Source organism: Polyodon spathula, chromosome 19 (assembly GCF_017654505.1).
Source record: "Polyodon spathula isolate WHYD16114869_AA chromosome 19, ASM1765450v1, whole genome shotgun sequence".
In the NCBI taxonomy this organism is placed as follows: Eukaryota; Metazoa; Chordata; class Actinopteri; order Acipenseriformes; family Polyodontidae; genus Polyodon; species Polyodon spathula.
In genome coordinates this window covers 30,198,274-30,214,899 of record NC_054552.1, presented here as the reverse complement: position 1 = coordinate 30,214,899, position 16,626 = coordinate 30,198,274, and the positions used below count along the sequence as shown (strand labels likewise).

Sequence of the window (16,626 nt, the reverse complement as noted above, 5' to 3'; positions counted from 1 at the left end):
GTAAGCACCAAACCATTTTCTTAAAACAAAACATATCCGGCAAAAAGGGAACAAAATGCCAAACTGAAAAACCACAATACTGTTAGCAGTAAAATAATATCACTGAGGTAACATTTACTTTTACAATAACACTCCTACAGAAGCTATGCCATCAACTGGTTACATTGTGCCCACTCACTGTATAAAACTACAACGGCAGTTTAAACAAACATAATTAAAATTCCACTAGTCAGTCACCAAGGCCATTTCTCAATAATAGAATATAACATAGACTTGAAATCACTCACCACAAACAAACCCCCCAATTTATAATTCTTAAGTGGTAGATTCCATGCCCAGGGGGGCTACTTCAGCTGCCAGGTCAGAAGGTTAAGGTTAGAAGTCAAATCACACTCAGGGGGGTTTGTGAATGGGCTGTGACACACCACTTCAAGGATAAAGGCTAAACTTTACAGACTTTGGACAGCACCAACATTTATCTTTTGTGACCTTGACCTTTCAAAATCAGCTCAAAGCAAAACAAAATGTTATCCAGACTAGATCTCTCTTGAGCACAAAGTTCCACAGAGAAACACAGACAAGATGCACCACAACCTGCCTGACTTTCTAACATTCTTTATTAACATTGCAAACCAAGCTTTACAGGTACTGGAGTCCACTCTGTCACTCTTTGGGGCACACCACACACATACCACTGAACACAGCTCACTACCTTTCTAGCATGAAAGGGAACAATCCCAGAGCTGGTATATTTTCCATGTGTGTGAATAATTGTTCACTACAAGATGAGGAGCAGTTTCCTTTGTTTAGAGTACAGTGGTTATTTCTCATTGTTTTAATGTCAAATGTATTACTTAGGAGTGCTACGATGCCCCCTGCGCTCTTCACAAACTCCTCTGAAAGCTGTAAATGCACCGTGTGAAAGGTTTGCTTTGGAAACACATGATCAAGAAGCCAGCAAAGGCTCAGTAGGATGCAGGAGGAAAGAAAATACACAACGGCACAACAAGAGCGATGTGGAAAAATCAAGCGCGAATATTTTTCAAATCAGAAATTTTATGAAAACAAAAGGAAATGGATGAACATCAGTGGACGAGAGATCAAGCAGGATGACAGTATGTGATGTTGATCCAAGCAAAATTCAGCGTTAGAAAGGAAAGATTAAGTCTCAAAGTATTAATATGCTTGGCGAATGTGTTATCCCATTTCTGTGTTCCACATGTGTTGAATCAAAAAAAAAAATTTTATATATATATATATATATATAGATATATATATATAATATATTATATATATATATATATATATATATATATATATATATATATATATATACACACACACACACACACACACACACACATATATATGTATCATATACATGTGTGTATATACATATATACATATATATATCTATATTATATATATTATATAATATATATATATATATTATATCATATATATATATACATGTGTATGTGTATATTGTACATGTACTACACACACACACACTGAATGTACAAAACATTAGGAATACCTGATCTTCCATGGACTAGAAAGTACTTTATCTGACTGCTCCACTTGGCAAGCCACGATCGATTTAGGAAATAACTACGTTGGACAATTTAGGTGAGTCAGTGTCATCTGAAGACCAATTTCTTCCTAAGGTTTTTCGAAACTTGACATAACCGAGACATTGATTTAAGTGCCTTTGAACGGGGTATGGTAGTAGGTGCCAGGCGCGCCGGTTTGAGTGTGTCAAGAACTGCAACGCTGCTGGGTTTTTCACGCTCAGTAGTTTCCTGTGTGTATCAAGGATGGTCCACCACTCAAAGGACATCCAGCCAACGGCAGGCCAGTGGCTGAAAACGACTCATTGATGAAAGAGACCAAAGGAGGCTGACACAAATTGTGCAGATCAACAGACGGGCTACAGTTAGTCAACTGACAGTCCAGTACAGCATTGGTGCCGAAAGACCCATAAAAGAATGCACAACTCATCGTACCTTAACACGAATGGGGTATGGCAGCCGACGACCTAACAGAGTTCTACTTCAAAACGCAGGAAACTGCGGTTGCAGTGGGCTAAGGAACGAAAACACTGGAGGATTGGAAAAACATTGCTTGGTCTGATGAATCCCGGTTCCTGTTGTTTCATGCTGATGGGAGGACTAGGGTATGGAGAAAACCACATGAGTACATGCATCCATCATGCCACATGTCAACATCGCAGGCTGGTGGTGGTGGTGTGATGGTGTGGGGTGTGTTTTCATGGCACACATTGTGCCCCTTGATAAAAGTGAAGCAACGTTTGAATGCCACAGGTGCATCCCTTCATGGCAGCAGTGTATCCATCTGCTAATGGATTTTTTCAGCAGGATAATGCCCCATGCCACAAGGCTTTGATTGTCCAGGAATGATTCCACGAACATGACAGTGAATGCAGCTTACTGCAGTGGCCTACCCAGTCACCAGATCTCAATCCAATTGAGCATTTGTGGGATGAGATGGAACGAGCTATTCGGAGTAGAGATCCACTACCAGCCAACTTGACACAACTGTGTGAAGCATTGAAGTCTACATGGGCCAGCATCCATGTGGAACGCTTTTATCACCTTGTAGAGTCCATGCCCTGATGAACTGAGGCTGTTCTGAGGGCAAAAGGGGGTGCAACTCAATAGTAGGAAGGTGTTCCTAATGCTTTGTACACTTAGTGTGTGTGTGTGTGTGTGTGTGTGTGTGCACATATATGTGTGTGTATATATATATATATATATATATATATATTATATATATATATATATATATATATATATATATATATAAAGAACTGCAACAAAAAACAAAGAAACTTGTTTTAGTGGGAATAAAACTCAGCTCATCCCACTATAGCCCAGATTTTACTCCAGTATAGAGAATGTTACCTAAATGTTTAAAAAAAAAAAAAAAAAAATACAAAAACAAGGTTCATTTAAAAAGTCTGAATAATAGAAAAGAAACAAAAATTACTGGGTTTCATTTCAAAGAAAATATTTTGATGCAGACCATGAACTGCCACAGAGAAAAAAAAACGAAGACTGACTTGTGTAAGAATGCACTGTGTGCATGTCTATGAGCACAACAGGACAGGTATTTCCTAGACATGCTTTTCAGATGGGTAAGTCTGCACACACGTGTCTGAACTAAACAGACAACCTGTTCATACACAGAGGACACTGCAAGAGTGTATTCCTGTGGTTTAAAAGAACACCACATTAATACAGAAATAACCAAGCCTACGGTCTACAAGTCAGGGCTGAACAGGGATAGTCTATGTCCACTGCACAAGCCTGGATTTCACATGGCAACTATTTGGAGAGAGAGATTACCAAAATGAAAAGCACTTTTCGAAGGACTCGTGTTAAGACAGTATACTCAGTGGCCCAGTTATTTAATAGTACATCAGTATTATATAATAGCACATACAGTGCTATTATTTGTTTTTTTTTTCTATTTACATAAAATAATAGACAGACAAGCAAATTATAAAAAATAAAACATTGCAGTAGCTTGCAAAGTTCAGGCTGACGGGCTATAATGCCAAAGCAGCAGTCATGTGGCCTCAATGATTCACGTGTGCTTACTGTAAGCAAACATTAATGACACATACAAGAAACACTACATAACAAATTATCAACTGGCTCCACCAAACACTATGCTAAATGTACAAATAACTCAATTCATAAAAGAAAAATATAACCAAGTAAAGACTACACGCAGTAACTCTAAGAAGATATTTCTGTATTTTAAAGTTTAGATTCTGACTCCTCTTAAATCAGGGTCCGATCCGAATGAAATATCACGGTTGATGTCCACATTACTACAGTGTTTTAGTTAATAGAGACACCAGTGTCAGATCTACAAGTTAAAATGGCACTGCGATGTATAAACCTTCTACAAACAATGCTGGCATTAGTGAAAAGAGAACTCCCTGTTGCACAGAAATCTATTCCAGAATTTACTCTGGGCTTAACTAGACAAATAAAAATTCATAACAGTTTAACTTCATCTACATCCTATGACTGAGAGTTTCAATATGATATTGCAAAGTCTTGCGGTTCAAAAAAGTAAACTGAAAAAAATATGTATATTCAAATATATGCAGATTCAATTTTTTTTTTCCAAGGTAGTTCTTTTGATCTGCAGCTTATTAAAAGTTGAAAGGCTTAAAACAGAGAGACGCGTGTTTTCATCCCACATAAAACATGCCTCCTTAAATTGTATCCTCAGTTATAAATAAAAGCAGCATTAATTGTAGCAGATATGATGTTAGGCCACATAAACCCCTAGGTGTTTGTGTTTCTACCATCAACACCATAGGCATTATTACACAGCACACACACTTCAATGGCTTAATAAACCACAGCTAACAGGACCAGAATGTTGTCTGAGAAATTATTTAAAAATACATTCAAAGTTTTTTTTTTTTTTTTGGTCCGTATTAACAAAAATCTTATTTTCTCTGCAACTTCAAAGCAAACTGCCAATACCCAATTATTCAGTGCACAGTACCAACTGAACACATTACACACATATTGTAATGATGAAGCATTAACTGTATTAATGCTGATACCTGTACAAGAGCTTGGGTATTTAGCAGTGCAAGAACAGATATGTTTGGGTATGTCTGGCTTGTGTACAGCTGAAAAGGCCAATGGATTATTGCCCATAAAGGATCAATTACACAAATGAGGCAGGAGCGAACATCAACATTGTTTTTAATGACAGTTTGTCATCGCTATTTTAATAGAGGCTTTTAATGAGGATTTTTCACAAATCTAGATATCATGCACATATAAATATCTGAACAGGACCACATTCAAGTACTGTACCGCAGATTAAACTGCAATGGAATTATTGCATTTATTGTTTGTTCATTTCCTGATTCCCATTGCAATAGTTATACAACACTGGAAAAATACTGTGAGTCAATCTGTGTGACTCAGCCATGATGTTATACCAACCAAACAAACAATCTCATATTTTATTAGACTTGCAGTAAAGTTTAACACAATTTTAAGTGGTCAATTTACACCAGGGATCTATTTTAAGGTTCTAAATACCAACTTTATTCAAATCATAAACATAACATCTCTTCAACACAATATTATATGACTAAATTTTTGGGGATATTATATAAAAATTAATTATATACAATTATAATTAAAAATGTTTCAACATTTCAACAAAAGCAGCTCATAACTGTAATGCTCTGTGTGACAGCAGACTGGAAATGAGAAGCAGCTCATAACTGTAATGCTGTGTGTGACAGCAGACTGGAAATGAGAAGCAGCTCATAACTGTAATGCTCTGTGTGACAGCAGACTGGAAATGAGAAGCAGCTCATAACTGTAATGCTGTGTGTGACAGCAGACTGGAAATGAGAAGCAGCTCATAACTGTAATGCTCTGTGTGAAGCAGACTGGAAATGAGAAGCAGCTCATAACTGTAATGCTCTGTGTGACAGCAGACTGGAAATGAGAAGCAGCTCATAACTGTAATGCTCTGTGTGACAGCAGACGGCCTCAAACTGCCTCCATATGCATAAATGAGGTTGTATCTTTTTAAATGCATGCTTATTTACTGTTTTATTTTTTCCCTGAAATTGAAGGTGGTAAATTTGGGCTGCATCTTAAATTCGATAGTATTTTATATTCAAAGGATTACGGTAGTTACAGTTATTTATTTATTTATTTTTTTAAATAAAACTTTATTTAACTTTGCATTTGCTGGAAATACTACATCTGGGAGGTAGTTAAATAAATACCGTACACAACCCAAAATGTAGTTCTATACTATTTCTTGTAAAAGATGCAAACAAATGGCAATATTTTCCTCGGTATCTAAGCAATCATACACTTCTAAGACACTGAGCATGTCAGATACACTAAAAATCATTTCAAATAGTTCAGCACACTCGTAATTAGCACGAACATCTTCCTTGAATTTAACTGAAGTGCTCATTTTTTTGTGCTGACATTTTCCTTTTCATTTGAATTGCTCATAAATAACATTCCAGGGACACAGCGAACTCTAAACAATCTACCCTGATATAAATAGCAAGAAAACAGACAGGCTGATGAATTGGACAAATTAGGTTGATTTGCCCTAAGGGTGTAAAACAGTTGACAAACATTTTGGGGAATGTGGCTCCTAAGAGCACAAAATGAGTAATGTGTCATTCTTAATAAATGTCAAATAGAGCAGTGTTTCTGTTTTTGATATTTATTTTTTGTGACAGCATAACACAGCCTTTTAATTTATATTTTATTATTATGGGTCGCATTTCCATGAGGTTTTTTTTTTTTTTTTTTTTTTTTTTTTTTTTTAAACTTTCAAAATAGGTTTGTAACAGCCATGCGGTTTTCTTGGTCTTGTGTTCAAGTTTAGCGTGCCACCTTGTGGCTGTAACAGTAAACTGTCCCATCTACAACAGTAAAACCAATCTAGAATTAAACTTAAAAATGGATAGCTTAGTTACAAAAGGAAAACAAGGTACATATAGAAGGCTTTTTAACTTCCTTTACCCCTGTTTTGTTTACAACAACTAAAGCAAAAGATCCATGCAGCATGAAAACACGCATCAAAGGACTGGCAACAAAACAGCTGTGAGGGACATTGCCCCTTACCGTACCTGTCATTGAGCTTTCGGACGTGCTCAGCTGCTCTCTCAGTTTATCCACGTCGTCTGGGTGTACCTGTTCATAGAGAGTGCTCCCGAACCACTCTGACTGCGGGTGATTGAGGACTGGAGTAACAGAGTCCGAAACGTAAATCACTCTACCGGTCTCCGCGGCAACAACAAAGAGGAACCCATCCGCAGCCTCCAGAATCAGATGCTTCAGTTCCTTAAATAAAAAAAAAAAAAACATCTTAAAATCCCAGCGTTACCTGCAGGGTCCAACTGCTTCCCAATATTACAGCTGGAATAATTTAAAGAAAAAAGCAAAGATTCAATCTGGGGTTTAATTTTCAGGTGTGTAGACAGTGGACACACAAGCTCTACAGCAGGACTGACCAAAACTGCAATCAGACCACACAGATACTTTCATATTAGACACACAAACTGCTTCCTGCAGACCACATTCCCAGACATCTCTGATATAACTAGAATCTACGGTCCTATGTTAATCATTAGCTTTAAACAGCATAGGAGTATGTCACTCCAAGAAAGAGCTATGAATGAAGACACTAGCACTTTGAAAGTGTCAACAAATGCAACCCAGTTGTTGTTTGTTTTACTGTTGTTTTCTTTTTTTTTTTTTTTTTTAATGGTGCCAGTGTATGTTTACTTTAAGGATGTCAGTAATCTTATCTTACAAGATCTAGAATGAAGCCCTCCACAGTAACCAACCTGCTCCGTTAGAAATGAAGGTTTATAAGCTCCATCAGTAGACTTGTTCCCCGTCCCTCTCATGGATTTCATGTGAGACACGGCCATTCGCAGGATGGTAAGTTTGTCTGGCTTCCGTGCCAGTGCACTGCAGGTAGGCACCATATCAGACAGCTCTGTGATATACTGTGTCATCTTATTACGACGACGTCTTTCAATTTCACTGTGATTTTCTCTGGAATAAAAAAATATATATATATATAATATCTGAAACAGAAGAGCCAACGTTTTGGTGGACAGCGCTTCCCCTTTCAGAGGACACTCTGTGACTGTCACCTGTCCACTAGTTTTGCAGGATGCGAAAAGTCTGACCAACAAAGGCAGCCCAGGGCACTGTAACAGATGCAATCCAACACAGAGGAGGGGGGGATGCCAGATAATGTTGCACATGCACAAGAATTTTAAGACTGAAGAGAATGTATTACAAAAATCAAGATTCTGATGTCCTGCAAGAGGGCATCATGGTTAATAACTCGAAACTGGATTGGCTGCGAGGCTTATACGGAACCTTAGAGACTTCCCCTTTAACCATTAATGTCAAACATTATGAAAAGATGATTCTTTTTCAGTATCTGTGCACATAAAGGCATACATCCCCTGAGGTACAGACATAATCCAAAAGGCCAATACTGGAGTTCTGAATCCCGCTGCAACTATCTAGCACTGATTTACCAGCACAAAAAAGGCTGCCTTACCATGTTGACGCAGAGCTAAGTCTAAACAGGTACATTCCTAAATATTGTTTTTAACGAGTCTTTTTTGGAGACAGAGACAGAATGTTGCTACCTGTATCCATGGCAGCACAGCATGTCTTCCAGTGAGTTCAGATGGGCTGGACCTCACTGAAAACCTGGGATTGGTAGAAACGCTGGGAGAAAAAAAACGTGTCTCCCAATATGCCACGTGCATTCTCCTGCTGTGAATCAATTACGTTTTATCCAAATTGTAACATTCTATTACTTGACTTTATGCTCTGGACAATATCTGGTCCCGTTAGTCTATTTGTATTACTGCTTTAGTTAACTGAAACAACTTTACAAAAATATGCCTGCAGGTTGATGATTGGTAATCTAAACTGATAAATACCCAAGCTCTTGTATTTATCACAACACAGGCAGGGAGTCAGGACAGTCAAGGCACATCTTCCAGTTCTACAAGTGCCAAAATATGTATTTGCACTTACCTTGTCAGTATTATTTTTGTGTTACTTTTTCTAAATAGAATTCAGACATGGGTCGATGATTTTTTTTTTTGTTTTGCATTTCTTTCCTTTTTCAATACCTAGCCACTTTTCTGCAATGCAGCGATCCTCTTCTAACCAGGAAACAAAAATAACCGACCCTCAAAGATGGCAGGCAAGAGCATGTAATGTGGGCAGCCCCACTTTAAAATGTACAGATTGGGCCTACCTTGCAAATCTTTCCTTATCACCAGGGATTTGATCATCATCATACCTACAAACAAAGAGAAGAGTCAACACAGACGTCCTTGCAGAACAAAAAATAAAAAGCAAAGCAAAGCAGTGTGGCAAGCATTTACACTGCAGCAGACACTGGCACAAAATGCATCTGCAGAGACACACAAGTTGTGCTTTTTTGCAAACACTTACAATTGTTAAAAGCAGTTAACTTGCACTGACAGCATGCAGGCTAAGCATTCTGTACTTTTGTTTTTAGCAGTATATTTTAATGATTTAAATAAGTGTTAAGCGTTTTAAATTCTACCAGGCATGCATTTTTATCATGCACACATTTTTTTCATTCTGCTGAATTTACACCAAGCTTGGAATTATTTGTACAGTTCATTGCTAACTTGTATTGAAACATACTTTGAGTCCTTTTAATGGTGACGTGGTCTTTGTATAGAGCCTACTAAATGCACATTATACATTAGACTGTGTATTTAGGTAAACACTGTATTTGTCCAATAACTTCTGTTATATTAATGGTGGACAATTAACAGAAAAAAAGCCAACAATGGAAAATAGCAAAAAAATATTTAAAAGCGGCTGTATAATTGCAAATAAGTGCTAGAATGGAGGGTTTAAAACATTTCTAAGAGTTTGCACAGCTGTCTTCCCTACATCAGTAAACAGCATGAGTTCAAATCTCAGCTCTGGCCATCAGGCTGGAGTCCAAATTTAACCCAGGTGTCTTGATTCCAGATACCATAAAAATACACAGGAGAGCGAGGAGGGGGCGGGGGGGGGGCTTTCACCAGTGATAGTTTAGTGTTGCCCTCTGAAGGAGGAAAACAATAACAAGTTATCACAGATGCTAAACTGTTCAGCTCACTGCACATGGGAGCAGGAACTGGCTAAATGCTGCCAACCAAAGGTAAAAGACATCATGTAACATGACCACATACTGTATGCTAAGCGTTTACTGCAGGAAACAGTTTGCAAACTAGTAGGGAAAACTGCAGGTGCCAGTAGGAAAAGATGACGTACTTTTTATTTCTAGTTTTGACTAGAATATTTGACCAACTACAGAAAAATCTTAGTAAACCTGACCTGCAGCCTCTACTTTCAGAGGTCCATCTCTCTATCAGATGTCACTGCTGACCCCAAACATACAGGACTATATACACAGTGAATATTACTTAAGGTAAATACGGTGGAAAACAAAATAAATCAAATGACAAAAGGGAATACAGAGACTTTAAACATTTAAAAGAAACTAAATGAATAATGATGCATGTGCACATTGTAAATGATACAGAAAGGTTACCTAGCATAAGGTGCACCACTACTAAACGTAAGACAGCAGACATTCAGATGAGAAACTGTATAGAAGACATCATTAAAAAAAGCAAACCAAAATGTTAAAAAAAAAAAAATAAGCACAATGGGACTTACATCTATCCTTCAATAGTGGACTATGCTATAGATATGTATGGCATAGAGTTCACTCAAGTTAAAGTACTCCGTAGGCATTTTAAGTGTAGTGCAAATGTGCAAAGAAAGCTATTTCCTATGTTGTATGTGTCTAGCATGCATGACTTACAGTCACTGAAACCTAAACATGCCTACAATTTTTTCTAAAAATGAAAACTGCCTTTTCTCTCACCTTGAAAATTTGCTTGGTCCTTCTCCATCTTCATCCTCAAAGTCCATTCTGGCAAAAATAATAGGTCAAGACCAGATTACAAGCTACACAGTGGAACAGTGTCTGGATATATTCTGCAGTTGTTTTTCTGTTTTTGTTTCCAAACACAGTATAGTGTGCAGAGATGGAAAGTAGGCTGCACTTATATCAAAACCAGGAATGTACTATGCAATGGGAATCTTACACCCCCGGTGTGGTTAAGACTTCAAGATTCAAACATGCAAGCCACTGATCACGTCACTCACTCTGCACTCATGTTCTTGTGCTCAACTGGGGGACCACGGCACACAGATTATATTATTACTGGAACTTTGTATACAAGCCAAAGATACTTTAAATATCTTTATAAAAACAAATCTGCATGAATAGACATTCATCCTTCATCCAGTCAATCCTTCTCCTTAGACGACAGCAGACAAACATTCTAGCTGTCTTCCCTAAACAAGTCATTTTTTTATCATACGTGACTTAAATTGATAATTGTTCAAGGAAGCATCTTTAAAAGCAAAAACATTTTGTGCAGGATCCATACTTATCTAAACTTTAGCACTTGAGAGTATGTTCTTCTGCACACCTGTAAATAACTGGACTGTGCATGAATATGCATTTAGCACTGTACATGAATATGCATTTAGCACTGTGCATCAATATGCATTTAGCACTGTGCATCAATATGCATGTAGCACTAGTATCCTGCACATCTTGCAACACCAGCTGAACTTAAAAGCTCAATACTTCAATACTTAATTCTCAGACACTTTGCAGGATTTCACAGCCTGTCACAGTAGTTGTAACATCTCAACTGGACTCAATTTTAGTGTTGCAGAGTCCATCTGTAATGATTTGGCCAAAGAAACCTGACAGTTGTGCTTCAGGTTAATCTTTTCATAAAATAAAATCTAACCATGACAGCCACCTGTAAAATTGGACGTTACATTCTTACGAACAATTGCACAGTATGGTTAGCGGTAATTCAACATTGCAGGTTTTTATTTATTTTTTTAAACTAGCCTATAGTGTGCACACTTATAACTGGGACTGGAGATGTATATATATATATATATATATATATATATATATATATATATATATATATAACTGGTGCCCACTATATATCTGAAGATAAAAAGAATACAGAAACAGAAGTTCCTTATTTAAAGTTTAATGGTATGTAGTAACTGGACCCTCTGGTGACCACATGTCAGTGCACGTTTGGTTTTTACTTCACTTAATATTCATAACACAGAATCCCAAAGCAGTAGTCTTCATTTAAAGCAAGTTTAAATCAGGTCATACATGACTAAGCTACACAGCAGTGTTTTCTTTGATGATTTTCTTTGTTGTTTTAAGGACAGCAGAAGTATAATTTTTCCTAAAATGGTTAATCTACTATTCATTTTAACTACAAGGCCAGACTGGAAGACAAAAAGAAAAAAACAGCCAGACAGTCACCCACCCGTCAACATCTTTTATATATATATATATATATATATATATATATATATATATATATATATATATATATATAAAAAAAGCTTAAATAAAAAGTAAAAGAATGGAAATGATATCAAGCAGAGATGTTTGACTGAGCTCTCCACAGCAAGCAGGTAATGACACTCAAGTGAAGGTCAGTGGTGTGGACTGGGCTCACTTGCATTTCCAGTTGAAACCATTAAAGAAACAGCTGCTTGAATTGGTGCTGGTTGCTAATCGGAATGGTAAAAGAGTGGAGAGCTTGATCATAAAAAGCGGTTTGTGCAGCTCTAATATCAAGTGCGATAATGAAATACGCTTCACTGACTGTAATGAGCACACTGAGTGAGTGAATCGACTGTGTCGGCTGCATATTGTTTCTAATGCATTAGCTGGTCAGTGAATGAACTAAATAACTACGGAGTGGTGTTCATCAGGCAGAGGGGTCAGTATAACATGAACAGCAATGGGAGGCTGACATCCTACAGTTTTGTGAGAAAGCAATTCTAAGATATCGATTCTGACATCTGTGTCCTCCTGTTAATGTCAAAACAAAGACAGGGAGCCACGAGGAGCTTCTGTAGGATTAAACATGTTTCAGGTTATAGCTATTCTTTCATTCAGAGGAGACCTGTCTATATATAGTAGTGTGTATCATTCCCTCAATGAACTTCATGCTGCCCTTGTGTATTATTATTTATTATTATTATTATAAAACATTTTAGCACTAGCATGTCATTTCTGAGCCTAACAAACATACATATTCTGAATAACTGCTGTTAATATCCCTGATTGTTCTACTAAACACAATTTGTATTTTCTCTCAAAAGAAAGTTTTTGGTCTATTGGATTTACAGATGTGTAATACTAGGAAAAGAACACACTGTAAATTCAATTTAAAACAAGAATATGCCAAAACATTTCATAGGAAAACATTTTCACAGGACAGCCTATTAAAGTAAAACACCGATCGTGATTTCTGCCTGCTGCGCCTGTGTGCATCGTGTTGTTTGGGTTAAAATTGCCGGGTGGCAGACCACTTTCTCCTGCACACATTAATTACCTGCATTAACAAGCTGGAGCGAGAATGATATTCTATGAACCGACAGTGGGCGATGCATCGGTAATACTGTATTTCTATTATGTACAAATGCTCTAGGATGAACCGAATGATGTGGCGTTATTTCATTAGCAATCTGACTTTAGGGCCAATTCAAAAAGCTTAAAGGTTTTTTTTTTTTGGTTTTGTTTTTTAGATTGTTGCTGGCTTCAACCAAACATTAATTTTTGTATATTACTGTGTTAATGGCCCATTCCACATTACATATGTTACAGTAACATTAAGGACATTACATCACTCCTTAAGAGTTTTTAACATTTTTATCAAGACAATGTTCCTTTAGGAAGCTTTTGGCTGTATAACATATATCTATGTTACACCAAGTTTTCACACTACATTACCATGCAGGGGGGTGTGCTCCAAACTATAACCCATACAGCGTGGAATAGACCTAATATTTTCTTTTCACGGCCTTTAGCTGGAAAATGAAGGAACAGAAAGGAGCCTGTGTCAAGCCCTTACCCTCCAGAGCGGCGTTTCCCTGCTCGGCCCGGCATGGACCCTGCCATCCTCACCTGCCCTGCTCCCACTGGTGCTCCTGGTAGCGCCACGGGGCCCGGAATATCAGAAGCCATCTCTGTATCGTGAACCAGACACAAAAGCAATTACTGGATTACACATAAACTTCAGGAAAAGACTTATATTTACACCACACATAACCAATTCTCAGTCTTGGTATCCAGTTGCAGTACTGATATTACAGACCACATTTTATTTTCTCAAGAGGTCCAGTTTATTATTATTTTATACAGTCAGGATCTGTCGGTTACCAGTCTTGAGCAAGGCGACTTTGATCTGTATTTTTTTTAATAAACCAGCCAACACAGACTGAAGTGCACTTCTATTTGCATTCAGCTCAGAAAATGTCATCTGTGATCTGTTTACCCTGTGGTCCATGAATCAGCCTCTGCTACCTGCCTTGCATATTAATCATTTTATTTGCAGCACAATTACTGATGGATGTCGAGCACACAGGAACCATTTTACAGAGAGATGCTTGGATTATTTAGGAATAAGGCTGTATTTGTTCACAGTTATCACAGATTTCATGGTTTCTGTGAAATGTGTCATATAATAACTGCTGAGAAATGATCAGTTTTGAATGACATTATGTTTAATGGTGAAATGTCTTATTTTCCAAACACAGCCCTTTGTATGAGTAATATAATCTCTGATGTGCTTCTATTATCTGTAAAAAAGATGCACCAGATATTCTTAAACACCTGAAATCTGGGACCAGCGCTTCCTCTTTTTTTCACAAACTGTACCAACATTATGGCTGCAGCTGTTACAGCCACAAGCATCTTCTTATGTTTTTTTTTTTCTTTTCTGTTAGACCTGTAAGCTTTGAGCGTTAAAGTTTAAAACATAATCAAATTGATCAAGCTTCAGCCTAAAGTACTGAGCAATGGCTTTTTGACCAGACATAAATAATGTGTTTAATTGATTGGGGCTGATCAATTTGTATTAATTAAATTATTTAAATTTTCAGTTAATAGATGCCTACCATTATGCAGACGCATCATTGACTGAATCTGCTTATCATTCTGCAATACAACAAAAGGGGCCTAAGAGATGCTCAAGCATGTTCTTCAGCAGCTTTCAACCCAGGAACAGGAATGCTTCACTTACCATCCGCTCTGCACTGGCAAGCACACTAAACAAATCTGTATGCAACAAAGGTATCAAATTATGCACACCTCTTCCAGAAAAGTCCTGAAATTCTCCAGCAATATTCAGGCATTTGTTTTTTTAGGGTTTTAAAATTGTTCCAGGTGGTTTCACTGAATATGAACTGAATATGAATGAACTTGCACTAATCCAGGATTCCATTTTCAAACTTACTGATAATACAAAAGCAGCATGTATATATTAATATCAATATATGTTTGCCATATTATTGTATTCTATGTATTTATAAACATGTTTCTTTTTTTGTATTATTGGGATACAGATTACATGTTTGAAAATAATGCGCTCAACATGTTAACACCACTCCATAGATACCATTGTGTGCTCAAATTCATTTTATACCACCCACTCACATGAGCTTTCTTCAGTGAAAATCTCTTGAAATTACACTGCATAATGATTAGAATAAATAAAGAACACTGGCACCATACAAATAGGTAGGAATAACAGGTTTGTTATGGTTACACCTAGTATCACAGCTTACACATAGGGGCATCTTTACACATTTCCAAGGAAATCACACTTCTGCAGTATTCTGTAGACAGAAGGATCCAGTAAGTATACAATGCAGGACAGTTAAACACTATTTCACACAGCTACTGACACTAATACTAATAATACTGTGCGTTATTATACATTATGCTTCTACACACCAGGGTATTTTACCCCATTTAACAAAAAGAAACATAACGATATGATGTACACTAACAGACACACACACACTCACATATAGCAAACAGACAAACAGACTGAGTATTGTGATTCAGTAGATAATGGGGTTTCAATCCAATAGTCTCCCATTTTGAGTTGCAACCAGGAATTACTACATTACACAGATTAAAACAAATAAGACTGGAGGATTAAAAAACTGCTGATTTAGGAGTGCTTGCTGCATGCACTTCATGCGTTATTATTACACTGTGTATGTTTACCGTGTCATAATTTCTGTTCTTGGAATCAACAGGATTAACGCAACAGGTAAACAATGCGTAACATTCTATCCATGCACGCTTACCTGACACTTACTAAAATTCCACATGCAAAATCTAGGTGCAATTTCTACTCTTGTTGCTCAAAATCCAATTTAAATATAATTCAAATAAAACGAGGACCAGGAGACACTTAGGCTACACTACTCAGTAATGTATGCACGCACTCGTAAATCTGCATTTCCAATTAACTTTCGTCTCTGAATACAGCTGCAAAAACAATTTTAAAAAGCAAAAATAAATAAATCCCAACATTTTTTTTTTTAAATTGAGAAATTACAATAGAAATTAAAAGGCAATGCGTTTAACAAGCGTTTAAAAAAAACGTATTCTATTCAGCAGCACACACTACATACACACAATGCTTGGGATGCTCAGATTGACAGACGTCAGAAAAAACAAGTTTATTCTGTTTTCACAATTAAACAAACTCGTATGACATATTTACCTCAAGAGTAGTTTAAAAAAAAAATAATGTTAGTACTCACCCGATGGATTCACAGCTGCGGGAGTTGCCATGTTGTCAGATAGGAAAAAATAAAACGAAGAAAGAAAATGACGCACAATATTGACGCCCAGGCACAAGCGGAGGTCTGTTTTGGCACACAAGCACAGTAACGCTGCTGAGAAACAATATGAAAGCGTCAAAAAAAAAAAAAAAGCAAATCCGCACAACCCTTTAAAGAAACAATGAAATGTAAATAATTTAAACTGCTATTCTGTGACAAATTCAGTACCTTTCAGAGGAAGAAATGGAAGATGTCTGAAAGGGTAACACCGCGAGACTTCAGCTGAATTAATTAATGTAAAGTT

At 37.0% G+C, this 16,626-nt stretch overlaps 1 protein-coding gene across 5 annotated transcripts in view; it reads right to left on the bottom strand.

Moving 5' to 3' along the window:
* The window catches only part of arnt2 (aryl-hydrocarbon receptor nuclear translocator 2), a 43,664-nt gene extending 27,043 nt beyond the window's left edge, over positions 1-16,621 (bottom strand). Inside the window, exons 1-7 of one of the 5 annotated variants that reach the window (XM_041218218.1) lie at positions 16,551-16,621; positions 16,302-16,436; positions 13,595-13,709; positions 10,501-10,548; positions 8,842-8,886; positions 7,394-7,607; positions 6,674-6,887 (exon numbers count right to left, since the gene is read on the bottom strand). In XM_041218218.1, the coding sequence (XP_041074152.1) occupies positions 6,674-6,887; positions 7,394-7,607; positions 8,842-8,886; positions 10,501-10,548; positions 13,595-13,709; positions 16,302-16,332 (667 nt within the window). In that variant the 5' untranslated portion in view covers positions 16,333-16,436; positions 16,551-16,621. Of the gene's footprint in view, positions 1-6,673; positions 6,888-7,393; positions 7,608-8,841; positions 8,887-10,500; positions 10,549-13,594; positions 13,710-16,301; positions 16,457-16,550 lie in introns of those variants that run through there. The other 4 variants (XM_041218219.1, XM_041218220.1, XM_041218222.1 and 1 more) reach the window with 4 other exon arrangements.
* Positions 16,622-16,626: the final 5 nt, after the last annotated feature.